The 24,149-nt window shown below is 33.2% G+C and overlaps 1 protein-coding gene across 1 annotated transcript; it reads right to left on the bottom strand.

The window, feature by feature from the left end:
* Positions 1-421: 421 nt before the first annotated feature.
* Positions 422-20,097, bottom strand: LOC100254236 (ferrochelatase-2, chloroplastic). The gene is made up of 10 exons (XM_002271891.5): positions 19,824-20,097; positions 16,344-16,671; positions 14,760-14,903; positions 12,074-12,175; positions 9,301-9,404; positions 9,086-9,212; positions 8,016-8,168; positions 4,569-4,669; positions 4,277-4,478; positions 422-941 (listed from the first exon to the last, which is right to left on the bottom strand). The coding sequence occupies exons 1-10, from the start codon at positions 19,910-19,912 to the stop codon at positions 717-719; spliced, it is 1,575 nt and encodes a 524-aa protein (XP_002271927.2). The 5' UTR covers positions 19,913-20,097; the 3' UTR covers positions 422-716.
* Between the last annotated feature and the right edge of the window lie 4,052 nt (positions 20,098-24,149).

Here is a 24,149-nt window from a genome sequence, read left to right as displayed (position 1 = left end):
CAATAAAATGATTTAATCATTACAAATGAGTGAACGATGAATCTTAATTCCGGCATGTTTGACTGCGAAGGAATCTGGGGGGTAGGGGGAATCAAAAGGCCAACTTAGATTCCAAGAAAATTAGGGGAAACAAGGAAAGAAAAAAACACTCTTGATTCCAAAGTCACTGTTAAGAGAAGATAATGAAAAATGAAGTACACAACGCCAATGTCCAAGCATGAGAAAACCGGTAAATTTAAGAACCCCTAAAAAGATGTTTGTTTGCTAGGAAAATAGAAAAGCAAATGCTCCAATGTCAAGTATAAGAAGACTATGGTAAACTTAAGAAGGCGTTTGGTTGCTAAGAAAATAGAAAACAAAACACACCAATGTCGAAATGCACAAAACACAGTGAAGTATTGGATAGTAAAGAAAAGAAGAATTGAAGAAACGATAGGTTTAAGATAGAGCTAATGTCTTTTGTCCTTACATTGGATGAGTAAAGATCATATCGAACCAGAGACTCGTAAAATATATATAATACATATATTTTCTTTCCAAACAAACACCAACTCAGCCCATGTGAGTATGGCCGTATGCCTCGACATTTCCTTCTACAGATGTACAGGAAATTGCTAGTCGTGTGAGTGAAAACATCTTATTATGAAAAGAAACTAGGAAAAGGATAGAAATTTACATTTCATTAATATGTTTGTGTGGAAAATTCGGTAACTCATTCAACGAAACAAGGGCAGTATGCCCCACTGGTGCAGAAACCCCTCTCCAGTGGTCACTTCTAGTACCAATAAGACGAGCACAGCCAGCATAGCTGCTCTTCCATTCCATGTTTCGGCACTTTTTGTCCAACCCCATTGCCAAACCGTCACAGGTGCTGGTAGCTCCCTGCGCTGTGAATCATACACTGCCAATAGCTCTTCCACACTGCCCAGTGGAACAAGAGACTGCAGAAGAAAAATCCATAAGCTTTCATATACTGGGCCACAAAGTAGGCGAAGAAATCATAAAAGATACTACTATATTCTTTTAGTATATAAAATCATAGGGTAAGCACAAGATGGGCACAGCTAATTTTTAAATAAGAAACAAAGAATATTACAGTACAACTATTTTCTTTCAGTATACAAAATCATAGGGTAAGCACGAAATGAACACAAACTACTTTTTCAGTAAGGAACAAAACACAAGTAACAATACGAGTATTTTCTTTCGGTATACGAAATGGGCATGGGCACCAACATTTTTTTTTTCTTTTTTGATAAACAAAGAAAATGACTAACAGCTATTTTCTTTTAGAGTACAAAATCACAGAAGAGCATAGTTTTAAAGAAAAAACAATGATAGGAGAATAGTGAGACAAGCTGTCTGTACAATACAATCATCTATAGTGCATTTGCCAAAACTTTGGAATGTCTCAAGAAAATTTATTAAGTTATGCAATTACCAACATAGAAATCTTAGATAGAGGACTCAAAACTTCAGTGTGGATGGGCTTCCTATTCATTTAAGTACAACATTTTGATATGATTTGCTCTAATTTTAAGTTGTTTCTGTGCATTTAGATCTCTAAAATAAAGCAGGAGAAGAGATGTGGAGGGAACTCGATTGCATTGAATTCTCTCTCCACTTACAGCAAAACTCTCTCCTTGTATATAATATGTAATTGACATATTGTACAATTTCCAAGATGAAATAAAAAAAATATATTCAAAATTTGCATATAGTATCAAAGCCTCATTTAGCAGGAGGTCACGAGTTTGAATCTCGCCACAAGTTTCTTTTCCCACTTTATTAAGCCCACATGCAAGTCAAAAGCAGACTATCCTTACTTGTTTCCCTACAAGCTTGTCTATCTCTCAATGTGTGGGTATGGAGATGCACATGAGAGGGAGAATGTTAGAGACCATGATATATATTGTGGACCCAATTCCTAGTAGCTTAAGCCTTTAGAAAAATTAGTTACTCAACATACGGTTGTAATCCCCCTTCAATAAAATCATGGCCACGCCAAAGCTCATGGATGCCATATTCCTAATACTAGTATGTTGAACCCAGCATGGTTTAGTAGCTTTAGAAAGGCATTCACATCCTTCAATGACTGGGTACAAATAGGTGTACAGTTCAGGTACAAATCGTAGTACAGTTCCAGTCTAAGGGAAAAGTGGTAAACCATGACAAGGTTCACATAATTTGTGGGATGCTATTCATTAGATCTCTTCTTTCAAGAGATGAACACACTAATAGTAGTCCAAAATCATGAGGAAATTCATATTACCTGTAGTCTTTGTTTCAATGCTACCAAACCGAAGGCCATTTTGAATCTCTGAATCCTCACACATAATCACAATAAGGCAATACAGCAACACACTAATTTTCCTTTTTGCATGACTAGTGAAGTTCCAGGCTCTAGACTATCCAACTTTACCAAAGTTCAAAACTACTGAAGTTTTGAAAAACATGAACAAAATGGTCAAAGTTACATAAAACAAATGGAAGTAATTCAAAAATGAAAAATATAGAAAAAAACAAAATACAAATGGCCTATTCATAGACATAGATTCTTAGCCCATTAAATAAAATGAATCTTCAGCACACTTTAAGGCCATGTTTGGTACATGGGGATAAGGAATGGAATGAATATTTTCTTTTCAATCTTGTTCCTCCTTGAATAGGAATGAGATTGGTGATTCCAATTCTAAAATTTGGATGTTGTTTTCAATTTCAATGTTACAAAAATTATTAAAAAAAAGAAAAAAAAAACTCACACCATGCATAGTTTAAAGTAATTTTTTATTTTCATTTAAAAAAAAAAATATTTGAGAGTGTTTTTTGCTAAATAATAAAAAACTATTTTGATGTGATTTAAAAACAAATTTGTTTTTAAAGATTTATATCCTATTTGATTGTTGTTCTCAGAAAACAATTTTTAAAAACAAAGTATTAAGTTTAAAAAATTTTTAAAATAATTTGAAACTCAAAAATATACATAATGACTACAAAAATTAATAGACACAATTAGTGTTTTAAATTCTTTAATGAATCTTCTAATTTTTTAGAATAATTTGAAATTCAAAAAATTGGTCAACTAATTATAGATTAAATACAAAAATTTTAGAGATTAAATAAAAAACTTTAGAATATCATGTCCTTAATTGAGTACCAAAGGTATGCATGCAATGAAAATTTTGACTCATTTATACCTTAAAAAATTAAGCTTTGCTTGTTTTTAAATCCATTTAAAATAAAATAGTATTAGCAATAATTAATTTTAATTTATTATTATTTATTTTAAAACAAAATAAATCAATTATGCTTTAGTAAGATGTTAATATCCATATTTTTTTTATATTTACAAAAAAAATATAATTTTTGATTTTATTATAATATTAATATTCATATTTTATTAAAAACTATTTATTTTTTTAATTTATTTATAATTATAAAATTATTTTTATTTTTAATAAGACTTGAAATAAATTTAGTTTATATTACATAAATGGCATTTGCAATTTTTTTTTTCTTTTTTACAAAATCTAAATAAAAATATTTTTAAAAATAATTTATCCAAAAAAGTTTTTGATTTTTTAATTTTTGAAAATTATTTTTAAAAATAACTTGCACTAGGAAATCAAAATACCTCCTACTAGAGGATGAATTTAAATTCCACTTATAAGTGAAATTTCATTTTGTTTGGAATCATTCTTGATTTCATTCCCGTCTTTACTTGACTTATCCAAACATGGGAATGGATGAGAAAATGAATGAGATATCCATTCTCACTCCCTATTCATGCGTATGAAACATGACCTAAGGGTAATAAGCATATGTTGCTTTACTAGATTTTGGATAGAGAATAGAAAGCCATTTCTCCAAAAGAACCCAAACCCGGCTATCAAACTGATGTTTCAAATTATTTGAAATTTGTGGTCAGGTGTTTATTCTCCACAATGAATGCCAAAACGCATAAAAACAAAAGAACAAAGGAGTAATTAAAAAAGAAAAAGAAAAAGAAAAAGACACAAATATACTGCAACATTTACTATTCAGAAGATATATAAACTACCACCAGCTTGCAATTAGCTATTACCTAGAAATTAACACTCGATGATACCAGTTCATGTTTTAAATAAATTAATTCAATCATAGAACCGATTATTGGTGTTAATGCACACACAGACACTTAGTGTGTGCATGTGTCCTTCAATATTAACACAGACCTTTTATGCACGCAGATTTCACTAGGGAGCCATAATTTAGAACAGACAGTTATAAAGCTTACTTGTCGAGCTTCAAGATTTGAAACTGCCATTGCTCCTACATATGGGAGACTTTCAATCACAGCATCTGCTAAATCTGAAATGAAAGTGGGTTCACATCCTAGTGCAGGAACACGTCCCCATTTCTCTATACCAGATTTTAGAGCTAACTCTTTGTATTCAACATCAATTTCTTCAAGAGTTTCAATATGCTCGCTTACAAAACTGTGATTAAATACCACAAAAGCTTCAATAACCAAGTAAGCATTATGTAAATTAATTGCTGCAATACTGGATTGTTATAACATTAAGTACCTAATAGGCACAGCAAGAAGATTTTTTACTCCTTTCTTCCCAAGATCAATGATTGTCTCATCTGTATAGGGTTTCAACCATTCAACAGGCCCAACTCTACTCTGCAAGAACATTCGGAACCAATTGACATGATAAACAATGTTGACAACCAGGCAACCATGATAATAACACGCATCTATGAATCAGACAAGAAAATGATAGCAAAACCAGTGAAAAATAAAAGAAAGTGTAAAATAGAAATTGTTATTCTCATTATGAACGCATATAAGTACATTATTTCTGCAGAAAATGACCAGACCTACTTCATGAAAGAAAGATCAAATTATTTCAATCTTTAAATCATTCCACATTGGAACTAAGATTCAATTTAGAATGAATTTAGGCATCATGATCAGCAAATGAGTATTACCTCAGTTTTTCGGTTTAAACCCAACATGGCGGACAAAGGCCATATCCATAAAAATTCAGTCCTTATATCCCTCAAAAGAAATTGAGTGACTTGGTCCCTGCTGGGACTCAAATCAGGAACCTAAATACTTTCAAAACATTTCTGTCTTCTCACCGACTTTTGTTTTTAAGAGAAGACAATCTATTACAAAGTAGAAAGAAATTGAGAATATAGAAAAGCTATCCTTCAAGATAAGCAAGAGAAAAATTACAAGCAAGCATCCTCACAATCCCAAAGAAATCTGAGAATACAACACCCCAGCTACTGGCATGGGCATTGTAGGCCCATTTAAATATACAAAGAGGAAGTCAGTCTCCAAAAAAATGCCTCTAGCAATTAAACACCTGTCTTTACTAAACATCTACTACCTCATTGCTGGATATAGATCTCCATCAAAAAGAGCATCTCATGTCTCAAAACATATAAAATCTTCCAAATTGATGCATCTCGACATCATACTTTCCTCTTATCCTGAGAACCAATGAGGTAACAATAGTTGCATCCTCTTGTACTCAAAAAATAGTAATTCCGTTGTCTTTTTTTCCATCAATCTTCCAACAAGGCAATAATCTAAAGCCTCAATTGCCAATCTACAGCCTACTAGCTTAGAATAAGCCATAATCACACTGCTTAATGGACTAACAACAAAACCTCTAAAAGCTATAAGCATAACACCAGACAAACTCTTTTTTTATAGGCATATCAGGCCAACTTAAACACACCCTTGAAAAAATGTTTGAAGAATGGTTGATCATTGACCTTGTTAAGCATAAGTTATAATAATATTAATGTTCAATAATTATTTTTGGCTAATGGCTTTTACTGTCTTCTAATTTTAAAATTTTTTTATAGGTAAAATAAAAGTGTATATATTAAAAAAAAAAAACATAAAAAAATGGGCCCCAAAAGAGCATCCTTGAGCATACGAGAAGTATACATCAGTCACCTAAAGGCAAAACTAAAAGCAAAGAGGGGCTACAAAAAACAACAACACCCTCACCTAGAGCCTAACCAATCAAAGAAATTGATTAAAGATAACGGACTGTCATCTATAAACAACTCAGTCCAAGACCACAAATTACAAACAAAAGAGTTTTTTGACCTTTGAATTGAAAGCTCCTCATTTTCAAAAGTAATTATGTTTCTTTCCTTTCAAACCCTCCAAAAATACATAATGGAGTTGTCTTCCATGCCTTTTTGCAATTCTTGCCTATGAAGGAGCCTTGCCAACCAAGAAGAGTCTCTCTAGCCATCAAGGGAAGGACCGAAGACACCAAAGAGAGCAAAAAGCAACTACCATAGAACCATAGTCTTTACATAGTGAACAAGAATGTGGTTAATGGATTCTTCTTCGTTGTGGCAAAGGAAACATTTATTTGCTTAACCCCCTCCCCCTCCCCCTCCCGTTCTTTGAACTTGATCCAAAGTTGAAGCCTTTCACCATGTCGCCTCCTAGGCAAAAAAACCCACCTTAAGAGGCACACAAGATCTCCAAATGACACTCATCGAAAAGGGGACTAAAGATCCTAGCTCCAGGGCAGCATAAAAGGGATTTGACAGAAAACTTTCCACTCTTTGACTTTGTTTAAAGCACCCTAACTTCCACATACCTAGACACCCTCTTCTCTTGAATCTCCGCAGTTTCCAGCTCTCAATCATCGAAAGGCCTAGAAAGACAAAGGTTCCAACTACTCCCTTCAACCAACAAGTCCCAAACATTGCCCACCCACACCTCTTTTGAAATAGCTAAGACAAATAAAGAAGGGAAAACAACACAAAACAGATCATCTCCACACCACTCATCCTTCCAAAACCTCACCTTTCTACTATTACCCACTAAGAACGAAATTCTACTACTCAAAAGTTCATATTCCTTCCTAAGGACTTTCCATAACCCAACACCATAACCCTCCCTCACTTCACGAGAGTGCCACCCCCCTTCTACTTCCCCATACTTCTCATTGATGACTTGCTTCCAAAGAGCTCCCCTTTCATCAGCAAAGTACCAACACTATTTACAAAAGAAGCGCTAAAAAACATCTAATGCCCAAACCACTCTTCCTTTCATCTAAACAAACAATCACCCACCTTACTAAATGAGGTTCTGCACAAGAGCCCCACCCCAAAGAAAGTCCCTCTAAATTCACTTTAATCTCAATTTAACCAACCTTGGAATGGACAACAAGGACATAAAGTAAATAGGCATACTAGAAACGGTGCTTCAAATCAAAGTAATTCTCTCTCCTTTAGAGATATATTGCATTTTCCATATGATCAACCTTTTACGGAACCTCTCCTATACCCCGTCCAAAGCTGAAACAAATTTAAATAGGGCATCCAAAGGAAGACCCTGGTAATAGGAAGGAAGAATACCCAACTAACAACCAAATCTAGGACCAAATCATCTAAGTTCTCCACCCTCCCTACTAGTAATAACTTGCTTTTATCCAAATTAATTCTCAACCTAAAATGGCCTCAAACCACATTAGCAACCAACTTAAATAAGTCATTTGTTCTTGTGAAGTCTCATAGAAGACTAGAGTATTATCAACAAAACAATAAATGGGAGATTTGAACCCCTACGTTGCCCCATCCCCTCACCCTACAACCCAATAAAAAGCCACCACTCACAGCCCTCTTGAGGAGGCAACTAAGAGCCTCCATAGCAATCAAGAATAAATAAGGCGAGCAAGGGTCCCCTTGTCTCAAACCCCTAGAACTTTGAAAAAAGCCAAACAAGGTGCCACTAACAAGGATAGAGAACCTTGCCATAGAAATGCACCACTTTATCCAACCAATCCACTTCTCCCCAAAACTCATCTTTTATAGTGTAAAAAGCAGAAAAATTATCATAAGAAGTCGAGATCCCCCTTTCTCCATTAAACCTAAGTTTATATGCTATTTATCTCATCTTTCAAGTTAATCTTGTTATTGGACATTTATAAACTAATGATAGAAATTAATTAGTTTTGAAATAAGATTACTACAGGAGAAAGTACCTGGTAAGCAAGTGTATATGCATTATTTATCTTTCTCTTTTCCAATTCTTCAATTATCAAATCTACACATTCCTCCATCTCAGCCTTGTAGGGATCACCAGCTTCTTCAACGTACGCAAGAGGCACCCCATGAGCACTAAAAAATATGACCACCTATAAAATAAAAATTTTGTATTATGCTTGCTGAGAAATAACAGAGAGAACAGGAACACCAGACCATGTAAAAATAGAAAAACAAAGAGAAGCTTTTAGAGGAGCAACCAGAAATTGACAATCACATTAAGTGTTATCATAGGTGCCCTAATGTGCAATGCTTTCCTATATGCTCCAAAACTCGATGCTCATGGATGTGTGTCTAATTTTCAATTAAACACTAAAAGTAAATAATGTTCTACTTCATTTCCTATTTGGGTAACAGAATTATTTTTGGAACCCCTTTTGCTTGGGCACATGTGCATTTGCCCCTTGCACCTAGAATATAAGATATATTAGTGCACCAGCTTGCTTTGAGCCTTTAACAACACTGAGCACCATGCTGAAAAGGAGAAAGTGGGACTTAATTTCTTTGCTTGGGTCAAGAACCCAATTTTTAGAATGCTGCATCAGTTTCAAAAGCAAAAAAAAAAAAAAAAAAAACAAAGTACTTATTTTAAGGACAAACTGCAATATCAGGTGAAGAAATTATTTTGTCATGCATATCTTGAACAGAATTTTAGCATCAATTTGACCTCAAAAAAGTTCATCTTCCACCCAAAAACCAAATCCTAGGAAGGGTCTTCATTTATTTTACCAGTATCATTGTGCAAAAAGAAAAAAAGAAATTCTATTTTTCATGGTAGACAATAGCTAGCTTAATTCCCATATAGAGGGGCATAGGATCAAACCTCCCTATCAAATTGTTTTGGTTTCATGTTCTTAACAAGTTTAGGTATAAAAACATTGGGGATGTGAACTTTAATTTACCCAGATACTCTCACATGTTTTCAAAAAACAAAGCAATAAAGCAGCAACATCACAACTTAACCAAATTCAAGGAAAGAAAGATATAGAAGCATTAGAACATATAATACCTTCTCAGGGTTGTCAAATTTTTCTAACTCCTTTTCAATCAAATCAGCCATGGCCTTTATGTAACCTTCACGCTGGTACCAGGAAGGTATTACAGTGTGCTGCATGTTAACTAAATATTCGTCCTCCCTAAGGATCCAATCAAACAAGACGCACTGATGTCAGATTGCCATTTTGGAGCATGATAACAAGACAGCATCATGTATTCATTCCTCACCGAAATATATTCTCCAATAGTCGGAGGCTTGAACCACTAGTTGATATCGAGAATTGTGGATAAAGAGGAAGCACAACAAGCTTTGTAATTCCATCTCTTTTTATCTGACAAAGAAAAACAATCAGCAAAATCCATGAATTTCAAGTCATATATCAAGCTAGGAATTTGACAAATGCTAGAAGCCAACAAGTTGATTACCAAAGCAGATAGGTCATAATCATTTGAATTAAATTTTTGGTACTAGAGAAGCCAAGCAGAATGAGAGGGCATCAATATTTGGACAAAAATGTTTTTGATAGGCAATCATGAACTATGATAGGAAACGCCTAACAAAAAGAGCTTGATCAGAATTCAGACACAAATGTAAACCACATTGCAGAGTCAGCCAGAAACCCCAGCCTCCACAGTGTTCGGGACATAAGTCCGCAAGGAATGATTAAACAAAAACAGTAATTAATTACCTTTTATTATAGACCCAAAAAAAAAAAGGGAAAAGAAGGAAAAGAAGGGTTCTTCAATAGTAAAAAATCTCAAGCAACTATAACATGCATCACCTAATACATATTTTGTATGCAAAGTAGCAGAACATTAGATTGTGATGCACACCCTGAAATACTGATCTGCAGTCAAGTGACTAGTCAAACATTACACCATGATTCAAAATCACAATATCAATCATTAACTAGGGAGGTCTGAAAGCACCATCGATCTCAACACCTTAGAACAGTATTGGGAGATAAGCATAATAGATTAATTAAAAAGCTCAAAAAAATTGTAAAGAAAAAAAAAAACTCTGACAATTATCACAAAAATAAACAAGATTAGATCAACTCAAAAAATTGAATAAAATAACTTCTTTCACATTTAGGACTTTTTAAATAGTCATAAAAGCATGACTTAAAAGTTAATGTTTATATATTTTTGTTATTCTCCCAATTTGCTATGAATAAATTTATTAATGTATATAAAATTAAACATTTTTAAGATGGGATAATTTTCTAAGGCTTAAAACAATTCAATTAAGATAATGTTTATATTGAAATTTACCTAATTTAGCTAAATTATTTTGCAAAATGTTTAGTTACACAAACATTGACAGTTATATTAAATTACATAAACTATATAATTTTAATTGATTAAAAATAATTAATAATGATTAAACATTTAACTATATGATTTTTAAAATAGTATTATTTAATTTTATTATATTGAATTATATATTATATATTTATACAATTTAATTAATAATAATAAATTAAAGTATATATTCTATATTGAAAATTTTAATTAATTAATTTAAATAATATTATTATTGATTATTGACATCCACATCCATTTAAAAATTGCTATAACAAGTATAATACTTTTATTAATATATAATTATATCATTTAATTAATTTCATAAATGAATTACCATATATGATTGCATTAATTAATTTCATCAACAAATTACTACATACCATGAATATAGCACTAACCATTTTATGAATATCATGTTTTAATGTCAAAAATATACCATATCAGTTAACTTTCCTATATACTAGATTCTCAATTTCCTCCTTTCCTCCAAAATTCCCAACTTCCCAAAGCAAAGCAAAGCAGAGCAACAGAGGAGTTCTCTCATCACTTTCATCAACCAATAGAAAGGATCGAGATGTTCCTAGACTCACCGCCAAACAAAGAAAGACTATTCTGATGACTGATGGCACCGCCTTTCATCCCAAGTGCCAATGGCAATCGACAAAAAGAAGTGAAGATTGGAGAAGGGTGCGGGTGCACCACCACCAAAATATGGCCAGTCACCTCCAAAGTTCAATCCAACAATAATTAAGAAAATTTGAATTGTTTTTTGGGTGTGAAGCCATGGATCCGAGTTAACTCATAATAATTTTAGTGAACCAGCTGATAGAAACGAGGCATCTCAAGAACTTTGTTGAGTTAAATGAGTTGTACCAATGTAACACCAAGTCAACTCAAAAACATGTGTCAGGTATCGAACTCGTCATGGCCCTTGCCAAGGCACATACAAGAGTCATACTAGACTCCAGCCAAGACTTCAAACCTCCCATTGGATAACAATTAATCTATTTTAAGTCTAGATTGGAAAGTCAAGAAGCCAATATGCTGGCTAACAAAGGAGCCTCTTCTTTAGTTGACTTCATTGATGATCTTATGGCCTCTTGAGCTTTGGTGGACTAACCCCTAGGTTGAGCAGCTAAAAAAACATTTCTATCAACTATTATGTGTTCCTTTTATTTATACACTTATATACATCTTCCTCTTTGAAGAATTTCTTATACTTCATTCTTCTGTATTTCTTTTATATAATATAATAGAAGTTTTGTTTCTTGTCAAAATAAATAACCAAAGATACCCCTGGTAAGGGGAGAGGATATTTCAGTACTTTATACAGGGTTTGGAGACTAACAGGGCAGCAGCAAATGGCACTCTGAAGTTTGCCAATACGTTGAGTTACTAAAACGATTGGTCTTGACTCTCAAGTTCATCAAACGTCTTAATGCCATTAACCCTTGAAGTACTTACTTTATTTACTATACAAAGTCATTTAATTAACTTCATTCAGCCAACTTTTAGTCAGATTTAGGTTCTCAAGCTACAGTTATCTGAAGCCAACAAGAAGAATGGCATTTGGATACAAGAACAAATGGCTACAAAGTAAACATTCATCAACATTCTGAAACGATGCCCATCATAAGGCCGTATGAAAATATTTTTTTCCAGGAGATATATTATAGAGCATTTAACCAGGTACCTGTTCAATAGCTTCTTCAGTGAATGGATGCCAATAACGCATACCAACATATACTTCTGCTGGGACATTCTTCTCACAAAGGCTCTTCTTCAACTCTTCAGCCTGAATTGAAAATATATGGCTAATTGAAAAACAGTGGCAAAAAAAATGAAAGTCCCACTAAAATTTTTCAAGGATAAATTTTTAAGGTTGTAGAAGGGAGTTAAAATGACTTTCTTAATGAATTTTAATGTTTTATAAATACTAAGGATTAAGTTTCAATTTAGTTTTTGGGAGTATAGGAGAACATTTTGGTCAGTTCATGAAAACATTTCAAATTTCAGCCAATTCCTACTATAATTCAAATTCATCTGACATTCTAAATTCTTTTTGTTTTTTGAAATGTTACAGGAATATGTCAATACAGTATAACATTACAAATTATATGTCTACTATAGCAAAGAATTTAAAATATACAAAACTAGGAAGGACAAACAAAATTTGTGGTCTTATGAATATTTGAGGGTGAGATAAAACTCATAAATTCAAGTAGACCAAATGAAGATAAAAGGAGATTTTCCAGGTTCATACAGCTTGCAAAGGTCCCTTGCATGTAGGTTCTTACGCGGAGGAGATCAGCCACATAGCAGGAGAGGGCAGAAGTGCATAACTGTGAGAGCAAAGTAGGCAAGCTAAGAAGATAGTGGAGGAAGAGGTGGCAAATAGAACTAGCTGGGATATTGAAACCAAAATGAGCCTGTAAAGCAGTAACACCTAAGTTCCTGGGCACCAGATTAACTAATAACAACATCAGCAGGTCAACCACTAACATAGCTTAAGAGCATTGACAATGACGCATGTCCTTAGGAACATTCAACACTCTCTACCAATGTTAATACCACAAAGTATTGAAACTTCGACAGTTTTTGGGCAACAAATCACGACCCCCCTCTATACCTAAGGACAAGGTGATTTTCACTCAATATCAACAACAGCACAAGGAGCAAAAAAGGCACTCAGAGCTGGCTCCTGGCATTAGCAAGCATCTAGCATCAGGACACCACATCATCAACATCATGCCAATAGGAGGGCCCAAAGATATGCACATTAGCCTTGGGGTAGACTGCTGTTTATGAAAGCCTTATTGAAGATAGGGATTTGTGTCAAGAAGGTTTCAAAGGTCAGAGCCACAAGGATCACATGCTCTCCAGTGGTTTTACTGCATATGGCGAAAAGGTTCTTACATTCCCCATCAATGGTACCTAAAGAAACAGAGACCTGGCTTTCATTTACCACAACTTGAAGCCATTAAGTGGCATATTCAAGTCCTCAAGTTAGCAAAGACTATTCTTCACATAAAATACAACACAGGATGACAAAACTTCAGCCCCAGAGAAAAAAAGCAAAAACTGCATACCAATGCAACCTAAATATCAGAAGAAAATGGGAACACAAAGAGTGAAAAAGAGGGAATGGACTAAAACTGGATTCATGTTTCAAGCCACCAAACATACACACACCAATTGGAACCAATAGTTTCAAGTGAATTAGCAGTTGATTAGAAAATTTTTCTCTAAAGCATAGCTAAAAGCCGATTATTCAAAAAGGGAACATATATGACTTGTAAATCAACTCAATCAAGAAGGCTACATATTCTAACCACTACCAATTCAACGCTGGTATAGGTCAAATTTACAATAGATTCAACTCCTAGTGACTCCTTCAAGCCATTAATTCTTGGTTCATAAGCAACAGAAGGAGGCTCCCCAATGTCAAAATCTCAATCTAGCACAATTCTAATGGAAACAAAGATAAACAGATTCACACAGCAGAACTAATCGATAATGCAATGCCTTTGCTTCTTTGACAAAAATAAAATTGACATCTTAGCCAACTCAACAGAAAGGGGCACTCCTGAACCAGAAATCATGGTAGAACATCACCGGCACACTATTCATGATTTAGGACATCCACTCCATATAAGTTGACAATGAAGAAAAGTGTTGCTGCATTGCTTCCTTCTCATGAGGAGAGCAAGGGGGAACCAATAAATCCAAAGAAAATGAGTACAAGAGTAGAGAGAAGTAAGCAAGGTTCTAAGATCACAAAAGGTGGCATGATACTTGAGTAATATTAGGTGTAAGTTATCGAAGGCAAGACACAGTTTCCGTAGATTAACATGATCCAAAATTTTTGTAGCAACCATTAAGACTCCATTATGAATGCTGTGTACCAAGATCATCATGCCATGAACTAACAATAGCTATAGGATGAAACTCCCAACCAAAAAAGATATGTGTGAAGTTTTGAGCAATACATCAGCAACACCAATGAAAGAAAAGATATGGAAATGAAAAACAAACATTTCTAATGCAGGTCAAAATTTATTTTTGAATCCCTGGAATTTGGACGAGCTTGTTAACCAACAGACAGGAGCTAAAAATTGGGATACGAAAGGAAACTTTATTAACAAGAGAAGAAAAGAGTTGCCTATCAAAAAAAAAAAAAAACAAGAGAAGAAAAGAGTATGAGGAAGGATAAGCTACCATTTAGAACAACAAGAAAGAACATAGAAAGACAAAATTTAGTGAGTTGTAATTCCATTAAATTAAAATCTCTCAATATATTGATACTTAGAAGAAAAAAGACTAAAAAATTCTCTCAATATGTTGATGATTTACACATGAAAAATGTTAATAAATCATGCCTGTGCATCAGTTATCCGACGAAGAGGAGAACCACCACCAATTGAGGCATAGCCTTCCCTGCTCTTGGGTGCTCTTAAAACAGATATGAATTGTGCCAAGGGTTTCTGAAGAAACCGGAACAGTCTTGGTAGTCTAATTATATCCTGTTCAATTTATAAAGTCACGTGTCAACAAGTCTGCACAAATGTCAAGAAATGTACATTCATAACATGTATCACCACATAATAGCTTGTTTTGAACCAAAAGGTCTACCGGATAAGATATACCACAAAATCATTGACATGATCATATTAATGACCCATCAGATGTGCAGTAAAATGAGATGGCGAATTGCAATTAATTCAACTTATAGTTGTATTATATGATCTTTATTGTCATTATTTCAGAGCTAACAAAATAAGGAAACAAACTTCTCCAGAATCCTTCATATTGTAGTAAATTCTTCCCCCAGGTTCAGGAAAAGGGAAGAAGGAAAACCCAGGAAGCTGAGTTTACGATTTGCCAAAGGAAATTAAAACTTAATTCAATCAAATACCTGATGAGCTCCAGAACATATTCTCACCTAAAAGATTATAGAACCCAACATTGAAACATATTGCATCAGAAAGCAAAGGGACTTCTTTTAGGGGAAAAAAAAGGAAAAAATATGAGATTTGTCAGAACTCAGAAGATATAGCCTTACAGGAAAGAAACTGGTAATACATAATTCTATAGTCATATCCAAGAAGTTGGGTAACTTGAGTTTACTCAGCTGGGTATGGAGATAATAATAATTAAAAAATAAATAAAAATAAAAACAAGAACAGCACAATGGAGTGGTAAAGGAATGAGGAGGGTTTGTTGGAGGTTCCAAGTTCAAGTCTCAATGGGGACAAAAAATTTTACTCAAAAAAAAAAAATATCAGCACAATGGAAAACCTTATTTTTCTTGCTGTCAGGATAAAATCTTTTACCATTGAATTGGACATACTTGAGAAAATAATAGAAAGTAATATTGGTGAAAGCAATTGTAAGGCCATTTTTCTAACTTCAGTTTTAGGTTAAACTTTGGTCTGTCTGGATATTTAATTAATTCAAAGGAAGTTGAAAATGATTTAAGGAATCAAAACAATAAGATAAGTCCACATTGATAGAGTATTGGGTAACTTAAGCTGTTTTCTCACATTAATAACTTCAGCGTGCATTTCCCCAAGAAGGATAGAAGTTATGTTTTTAGCATAAAAATTACAGTACTTAATATCAAAGGTAATCTTGGGCTTGAGAAATACATTTGCAACCGCAAAATGTATATTTAGAGATCAAAACCAGATCCCATCACATCACTTTCCAGTTCCATGCATCTTTTTAAATATTTGCATGCAATAATAAACAGATAAATCTAAAACAAATTAGCCCTGAGAATAGTTCATAATTTTTCTAACCCGCCTAACAAAGAAATTGATGAAAGCAAACATTTTTTTTTTTTTTTTTTATGAGAGATGAAAGCAAACATAATGGCCAATAAAATACTTAATAACATTCAAAAAGTGGCTATCTGATGGTAAATCTCAAGGAAGGAGTAAATCAAAGACACAGAAAATTACCGGATCAGCAAAAAGATTAAACAAGAAAGGCTGCACATCTTCAAGAGTCTCTGGACCTCCCAGGTTCAGCAACAACACTCCAATCTTTTCATCACCAACAAGAGGTTTAGAGGATACATCTTGAGTTTTAGATGTCAATAATGCTCTCAGTGGCAAGGAATACTTGTTGAGTGATTGCTTTAAGTTTGAAGACTGTATATCAGACCATCCTGAGGAATATTTGGCAACTACAGAATTTTTTGGAAGATTGGAATTGACACAAGCGTCCATTTGGACCCCAATGCAACGACATATCCTTTGAGAGGTAGAAATTGCCCGTGGGAATAGCCTTTGGGAACAAAGAACATGAAGTATACAAAATCATATTCAATGCATCAACTCATAAATCCAATACTAAACTCTTCTATACATCATGTGGCGTAAAAAAATAAAGATCTACCTACAACTATGCTCTATGATAGCACTGAAGAAAAAACTAGAAGTTCATTTCTTTCACTAGGAATGTAATAGAACATTATTTGAGGCAACAGAAAAACAGCAATACAAGATAATCAACAGTAAAGGCTGACAAAGGCATTTAAGTTCATTGCGAAAAAAGTAATGAACAAAGTATTAAGCCTAGAGTAATGTGTCTATTTTACAGTACCAACTTGTATGTACAAAAACTAAGACATGATAGACCAATGCAATTCCAATGGAATATTCAAGCACCCTTCTCAATAATCAACTTAACAAAATGCAAATGATAAAGAAACATATGCTTCTTTTTATTAATGATGCCACTGATATCCTCAAACAAGAATTTGAAGGGACTACAAAAACTGCACATAGATGTAGTAATTTGTAATCATTAGTTAGGATGAATAAAAGCTAAATCCAAGTCCTTAATCAAAACTGCAACCAGTCAGTGTCAGCCCTATCAATCTCACATTAAGCCTAACAAAGGTCATAAAACCCATCACAAGATTGGCTCAAGATAATTTCTTCAAGTATCAATTTGTCAGATGGGCTTGAACATCTCCAAAAAATTCAGGTCCAGAGCAACCATTTTCAGTTATAGGTTGAATTATGGCCTTTAAGCTTAGTGACTTTAGATCAGCAGAGCCAGTGGAATAGTCTAGAAAATAAGTAACTCCAATATTCTGGTTGATAGAGTTATGAAAAGGTAAAATGATTTTGCAAATTCGAAAGGTAGTTCACATATTAGCCACATATTGCCATGGTTTTGGCCCCTGAGGCCTGTCTCAGGTGGCAATGGATTGGGATGGGGAATGGGGAGGCTTCAAATTCCAATACATATTTACCAAAGAAAAAGAAAAAAATTAAAAGATGGAAAAAAAAGTTGCCTACCAAAAAAAGAAAAGGAAAGGAAAAAACACATAGTCACAAACAAATAAACGTTGTAAGATGTCTATAGGTTTCCACTGTCAAAATTCCAATAGTCAAACAGCAAGATAACTTAAGACTGAAAATTGTCCATTTTTTGAAAACATGTAACAATGCAAGCATTGACGAAGACCTTTTGTTGTAACTGTTCGATTATTCATTGAAAGGGAAAAAAAAAAAAAAAGAATTGATTGTTAGATTGACCCTGAGGTGACTTGAATAGATATTTAGGAGCACTTGGAACAAGAGTTTGATGAAACTCATTGTATTATTAGTACGACCAAACTCACTAACTCCAACCAGTGGAAAGATGAGCATATCAATTATGTCAAAAGATAGTTAGACCAAGGTCTTGACTGAGATAGGTTATCTAAAACTTCAGCAACTGAAATGTGCATGCAATGGATGCATTAGGGTCAACACTATTTTTCAAAGAAACAAACTTAGAAACCATGGAAAAATTTGCACTAGAAATTCATAAGCACAAATGTCATATTAAAAAAAAGGGTGATGAAAGGTCAGAACAAGAGTGCAACCAAATTAATGTTATTCTAAAGGATAATAAACTCTCTTTGGCTTCAACAAATTTAAAGTATCTAATTCTTCCTTCAAAAATATTGACCTGATGAGCTGAAAATTTTAACTCACAGATCATGAATTTGAATGACTTCAAACACTTGGAGCATTTAAAAACGTGAGCATCTAAAGTTTATCAAAGCTTGATGTTTTATGGGGGTAGACCTTCTCTTCAAATTTTGTACCTATAACCACAGCGAGCCTACCCTATAATTTCCAAATAGAGGTCAACCTTTTGACAATTATCATTCAATTTGAACTGATCAGTATCAATCCTTCGCTGCCCATGACATATATCCCTAGTCCTTAATAGGTTTACATGCAACTTATGAGCTAGGTTCTTTATCTTCATGGTGAACCTACTCAGCTTTTGTAGAGTCTTCCGTACATGATGCACTCCAGTAACAAATTCGTAAACCAATCTTTCATTAAATAAACACCAACAACCTAAAAATTTCTGACCATCTGAAAATCAGAAAATAAATAAATAAATAAATATTAGAACCCATCAGAATCTCAGCCTAATTGCACTTATTGACATATTCTCCATGAGATACAAAAGCTTTTCTCCTTGTTCAAGAAGGTCCATGCTCCAGGCCTTTATAGCCCTATATGGCTGTATTACAGTAAAAGGAAAAGAGAGCGCATTTCAATGGATCCAATCAGTAATTTTTTCTAGTCCCTCGCAAACAACACAATTTTTCTTCTTCATGCAATAAAGATGGGACACAGACTTATGTTCTTGGAGCATATGTGTCTATGTAGCCATTACTAAGAGTGGGTATGAAGCAAAAAATGTTTCAACTACCCAGGATGAGATTGGTCAACAGGCCCATCTGGGAAAAGAATCAAACTGAAAGTTTGAAATCAGGGACTCTAACTTTTTTTTTATTTATCAGAAACGAAATATATATTGAAAAATAACCCAAGACAAATTTTTGAAACTGAATTTTGAGTTTATTAAACAAAATCATATACAAAGAAAAAAAGAAAAAAAATTTAACAAATTCAATGAGGAATAGAAATTTGAATGGACCCAATCATTTGGCTTCAGTTGAGATGAATTATTTCATTTTTCATCCAAAAAAAAAAAAATTTTTAGAAAAATCTAAACAGAACCATAAACAATTAAAGAAACCAGAAAAAATAAAATTTAACAAACGAGAAAAACTGATTTATAGCACAGACTTCACAAATTGATTTTCCCAAAAATTCAGTGGCATGACAAGTAAATATTTCCAAAACCAAGGGCCTTTTATAAGCCGCATCACCCAATAAACAATAACCCTATGTTTGGGTGCCGAGAAAAGCGCCGAAAATAACAAATAAACAACCGAACAAAGAAAAACACAAATCAAATCCCATTCAATTTTTCCCGTTTTGTTTCCTAACTATAAAAAAAACCCAACCCAACAAACCCAAACAGCTGAATAAAGCTCATTTCATTTTCTCGTCATCGAAACAGACCCAAACAAAAAGAAAACCAAAAATTAGGGAGGAAGAAAGGGAATGACTTACAGTGAAGATTTGGGGATGCGAGAAGCAGAGGAGAGGCATGGAGGAGGGAATGTGGCGGAAGAAGAAGGGTTCTGAATTGATTGATTCATAGAGTTTGGGTCGAATTTCAAACCCCAACAAATCCCAGAAAAGAAAAAAGAGAAGAGAAAAACTGTATCTGTTTCAGACGGTGTTTGGTTAGTGAGAAAATGTTTTCTGCGTGTAGAAAAAAGCTAAGCCAAGTTCTTTTATCACTGTCTCTCTCTGTATTTATCCATATTTCTTGCAATTTTACTACCCTCCATTCTATTTTTATTTTTATTTTTATTTTTCATTTTCTTACATCCTATTAATTTAATTTTCTTTTTTTTTATTGGAAAAAATAACTCTTCAAAGCAGAAAAAAAAAATTATCTCAAGAAAAGTCAAAATTTTTTGAAATAAAATAAAGGTAGAAATAGTATCCGTTGGATCATGAGGGTGTGATTGGTTTCCAGGAAGGAAAAAATATATTAAAGAAAATAATTTTCTTATTTTTTATTGTCTTATAAAAATTATCAAAAAATAAATAAATATAATTAAAATTAATTAATAATTTATATAATAGTTAAAATAAATTAAATGAGTTTGAAATAACGAATAAAAATATTTTTTTTTTCTTTTTTTTCACCTTTTTTTTTCTATTTTCTTTCTTTTTGTATTTTCTCTAAAAATTTTCAAGAACCAAACATAACTAAAATAAATAAGTGGAAGACAAATAAAAAAAATAAAATAAGAGAAAAAAGAGAGGAAAATAGCTTAAAAAATATTTTTCTTCTAGAGTTCATTATTGTGTTAAATATTAAGAAAACAAAATTTCAGTAAAATTTTTAAATAAATTTTATTATATTACATTTTCACTTTGAATGATAAATAAAAATAAGAATTTAGAATTCTTTGCTATTTCAAAGCAAAATTCCTATTTATCAAATAAGGAACATCATAAAAATGTATTCTATGATTTGAAAGCTAATCAATGTCGATATAATTGATTTGAAATGAGATCCTCTTGTACACATAAAAAATTATAAAGGATTAAATTACCATTAAAATGGTCTTCAAAATTATGACTCAATAAAATTTGGGATTTACAAGAAATAAAATTTGGAAGGTTGTGACATAAGTCTTTAAAATAAAATCAAATCAAGTAATTGAAATCAAAAGAAAATTAGAAATAAATATTATCTTGTTGATAAATATTAAAAAAATTAAAAGAAACAAATCTTCTAATTAAAGTTAAAAGGCGAATATAAACAAATAAATATTTTTTTGTTAGCAAATTTCTTTGAATGAAAGAGAAAAATTGCTAAAATCAAATAACCAAAATTTTTAAATTAAACAATCAAATTTTAGGAATTCCAAATTGAATTTCCTAACCTCACCTATAAACAAAGATGACTTCCTTTAATGGAAAAGATGATTCATAAAGAGGAAAAAAAAAAACTTTATAAAATTTCCCTCCAAGTCCGAGAAATCATAAAAGTACTACACACCTTTTAACAAAATCATTCGGGAACAAGCTACTCTAAATCCTCGATTGATCTTCAAAATAAGAAAAACACCTTCATCACCGTCTTTCGGATTGTGATTAAAATGAATGAATCAAAAGAAAAATATTATTTTGTAAAGAATATTATCGTTGAGTCTCTACCTCACACTTATTTTTAATACAAAGTTTTGTTTGCATATTTTTCTATCATTTTTCTTATTTTACAAGAATTTACAAAATTTGTGTGTATAAATTTTTGGCACATTCGGTGGGACATATCCACCTTTCATCCATTTCACTAAAAAAATTGATCACTACTAAGACAATGACATTAAAAAATATTCTAGTTATGCATGTCAACAAGGACAATGACAAGATTGTCATTGCTCAATCAACACACAACACCTTTATAAACCTCATAACTTGTAGCAAAGCAAAACTGACTACTACACTTTCAGCAAAGCAAGCAAGCGAGTCGATAAGGTTGCACGACAAGTACCAATTGTTCATCACCTTAGCCGTTTTTGGGTAAATAGCCACAATCCTCATAGTAGGGAAAAACGCCCTTCAAAACTAAAGGACTCTAAGGGTAAGTACCCTTGTTGTGTTACCAATGTCAACTCCAGTATTGGCTCACATTCTGGATCACAAACTAGGATGTCAAATAAGAACTCCTTCAACCACTCTCACTCTTTTACTTCCTCATTCTCAATGACTATGTCAATAATGACAATGGGCACTACATCTGTAGAAGAACAATTAGTCGAATGGCTCGTGTCATCCTAAAACTCACCAAGATTGTTAACAAGAAATATTTGCAAATAACTTCTCTCATGAACAAGGTCGAGGCACTGACACAAAATACGATTGAGTCAAGTCCAAGACTTATTCACCATTCGAAGGTTGCTTCTCTTAGTAATGCTCCAAAGGTTACGTCTCTTGGTGATGCACCACATATGTCTAAGATGGTACAAGTAGAGAAACAAACAGTGGAATCTACCTCCATGGCATCACTATCTGTCCAACAATTTCAAGATATGATAACTAACACCATCAGAGCAGTAGTATGGTGGACTCTCATGTAGTACACTCATGTACTCTAAGCCTTGTATGAAAAGGATTAATAACCTGTATATGCATATGGGTTATCAACCTCCAAAGTTTCAAATTATTTGATGGAAAAGGAAATCCAAAGCTACACATTGCCCACTTTGTCAAAGTCTACAATAATATAGGTATAGAAGGGGACTTCCTAGTTAAACAATTTGTTTATTCCCTCTAAGGAAATGTTTTTTTATTGGTACACAAACCTTATGTTTGAGTGCATTAATAGTTGGGACCAAATGAAGCATGAATTCCTCAACCGCTTCTATAATACTCAATGAACGATAAGCATGATGGAGCATACCAATACCAAGCAATTAAAAGACAAGTCAATCATTGACTAAATTAGTCGTAAGCATTAACTACAATGATAGATTATTCATAGTGCCAATTGTGGAAATATGAATAAAGGGAATGCATTAGGCGTTTTATATATCCTCTAAGGGATACAACTCTGGACCTTTGAGGAGTTGCAAAGAAATACCTCATCATTGACCAAAAAAAAAGAGAGAAATAAGGAGAAAGATAAGTGACAAAACCTTGAAGAAACCAATCCAAGAGTCAATGATAGTGAATGTGACTCCCATCAAAATATCAACACAAGATAAAATAAATAAATAAATAAAAATAAGAAAGATTGGACCAACCTAAGAAAAAAAAACATTAGTTCACCTTAAAGGAAATGAAAGAGAAGAAATATTATTTTCCTAACTCCGATATGCCTAGAATGTTGGGAAACCTGCTCTAGAAAAAGGTTATTGAGATGTTGATTACTCGAAGTACTGCCATTAGCTCCAAATCATTAGTCATCCAATGCAGAAATGCTTCATCTTAAAAGTTCTCATAATGATTCTTGCAAAACAAGGAAAGATTCATTTAGATCTTGATAAGGTGGTGGAGTCAAATCATGTTATTGTCACATTTAAGTCATTCGATCATGTTTTGTTACATGGTCCACCTAAGACATTGGGAGCATGCATCAGTATTGTTCGATGAAAATCACCTAAGCCATGGCAAACTTAAGTGCCATACCAAGACACCCTTCTTCACCTTAGCTTTGACAATGAATCAAATTTATATAGTAAACAAGGTTGGACATTAGTGACTCGAAGAAAATGTCACAAAAAGCAAGTGCCTCGTCCACAAATCAAACCTTCCTAGAAGGGAATAATGTAAGCGAGACATCCATCACCATCCAAAGAAGAAAGAAAAAAAGAAGTTTGAAAGAAAAACAAATGGTAGTACAAGTTGATAACCTCTTAGAACAAAAACTCCTTGCCCTTGTCACTTGAGAGGAATACTTCCATCTAGGATTCTTTGATAAAGCAATGACAACAACTCATGGTTTTTTGTTATGAGAGTCGGGAAGAGGATAAGTCAACTAAAGATGAAGAAAGTGTTGAGAATCCCAAATTGCTATGTTCCTTGCCCTGGATCTCTTACAATGCATGCATTTATCCTAGGCTTCTTTAGATTTAATGCAACAGAAAACTATGGTTGTAAAAGCTGCAATGAATATTAGATCTAAAGGTTAGAACTCATACTTATGATCTGGAAGTTCCCAGATTGAATCTAAGTCGATGAAGATGTTGAAAAAGCTATAAAACTCATTTATCTTGAGTTTTTCCATCTAATCTTTCTACACATGGGTCTAGGCACAAGAAAAATATGTCTTTCTTTTATTCCTTGAGGGTAGCTAGGGTTTCTCTCTAGTAG

This window comes from Vitis vinifera, chromosome 7, assembly GCF_030704535.1.
Source record: "Vitis vinifera cultivar Pinot Noir 40024 chromosome 7, ASM3070453v1".
Lineage (NCBI taxonomy): Eukaryota > Viridiplantae > Streptophyta > Magnoliopsida > Vitales > Vitaceae > Vitis > Vitis vinifera.
The sequence above is the reverse complement of the archived record's forward strand: the minus strand, read 5'-3'. Positions and strand labels throughout refer to the sequence as shown.

Bases quoted from the DNA above. Each gene is read 5' to 3' on its own strand.
- LOC100254236 (XM_002271891.5), bottom strand. From the start codon at position 19,912: ATGAATCAATCAATTCAGAACCCTTCTTCTTCCGCCACATTCCCTCCT. The intron at 9,213-9,300 runs GTGAGGAATGAA...TTGGATCCTTAG, and splicing joins CTATTGGAGAATATATTTCG to GGAGGACGAATATTTAGTTA. The intron at 4,479-4,568 runs GTACTTAATGTT...ATTTAATCACAG, and splicing joins CTTCTTGCTGTGCCTATTAG to TTTTGTAAGCGAGCATATTG.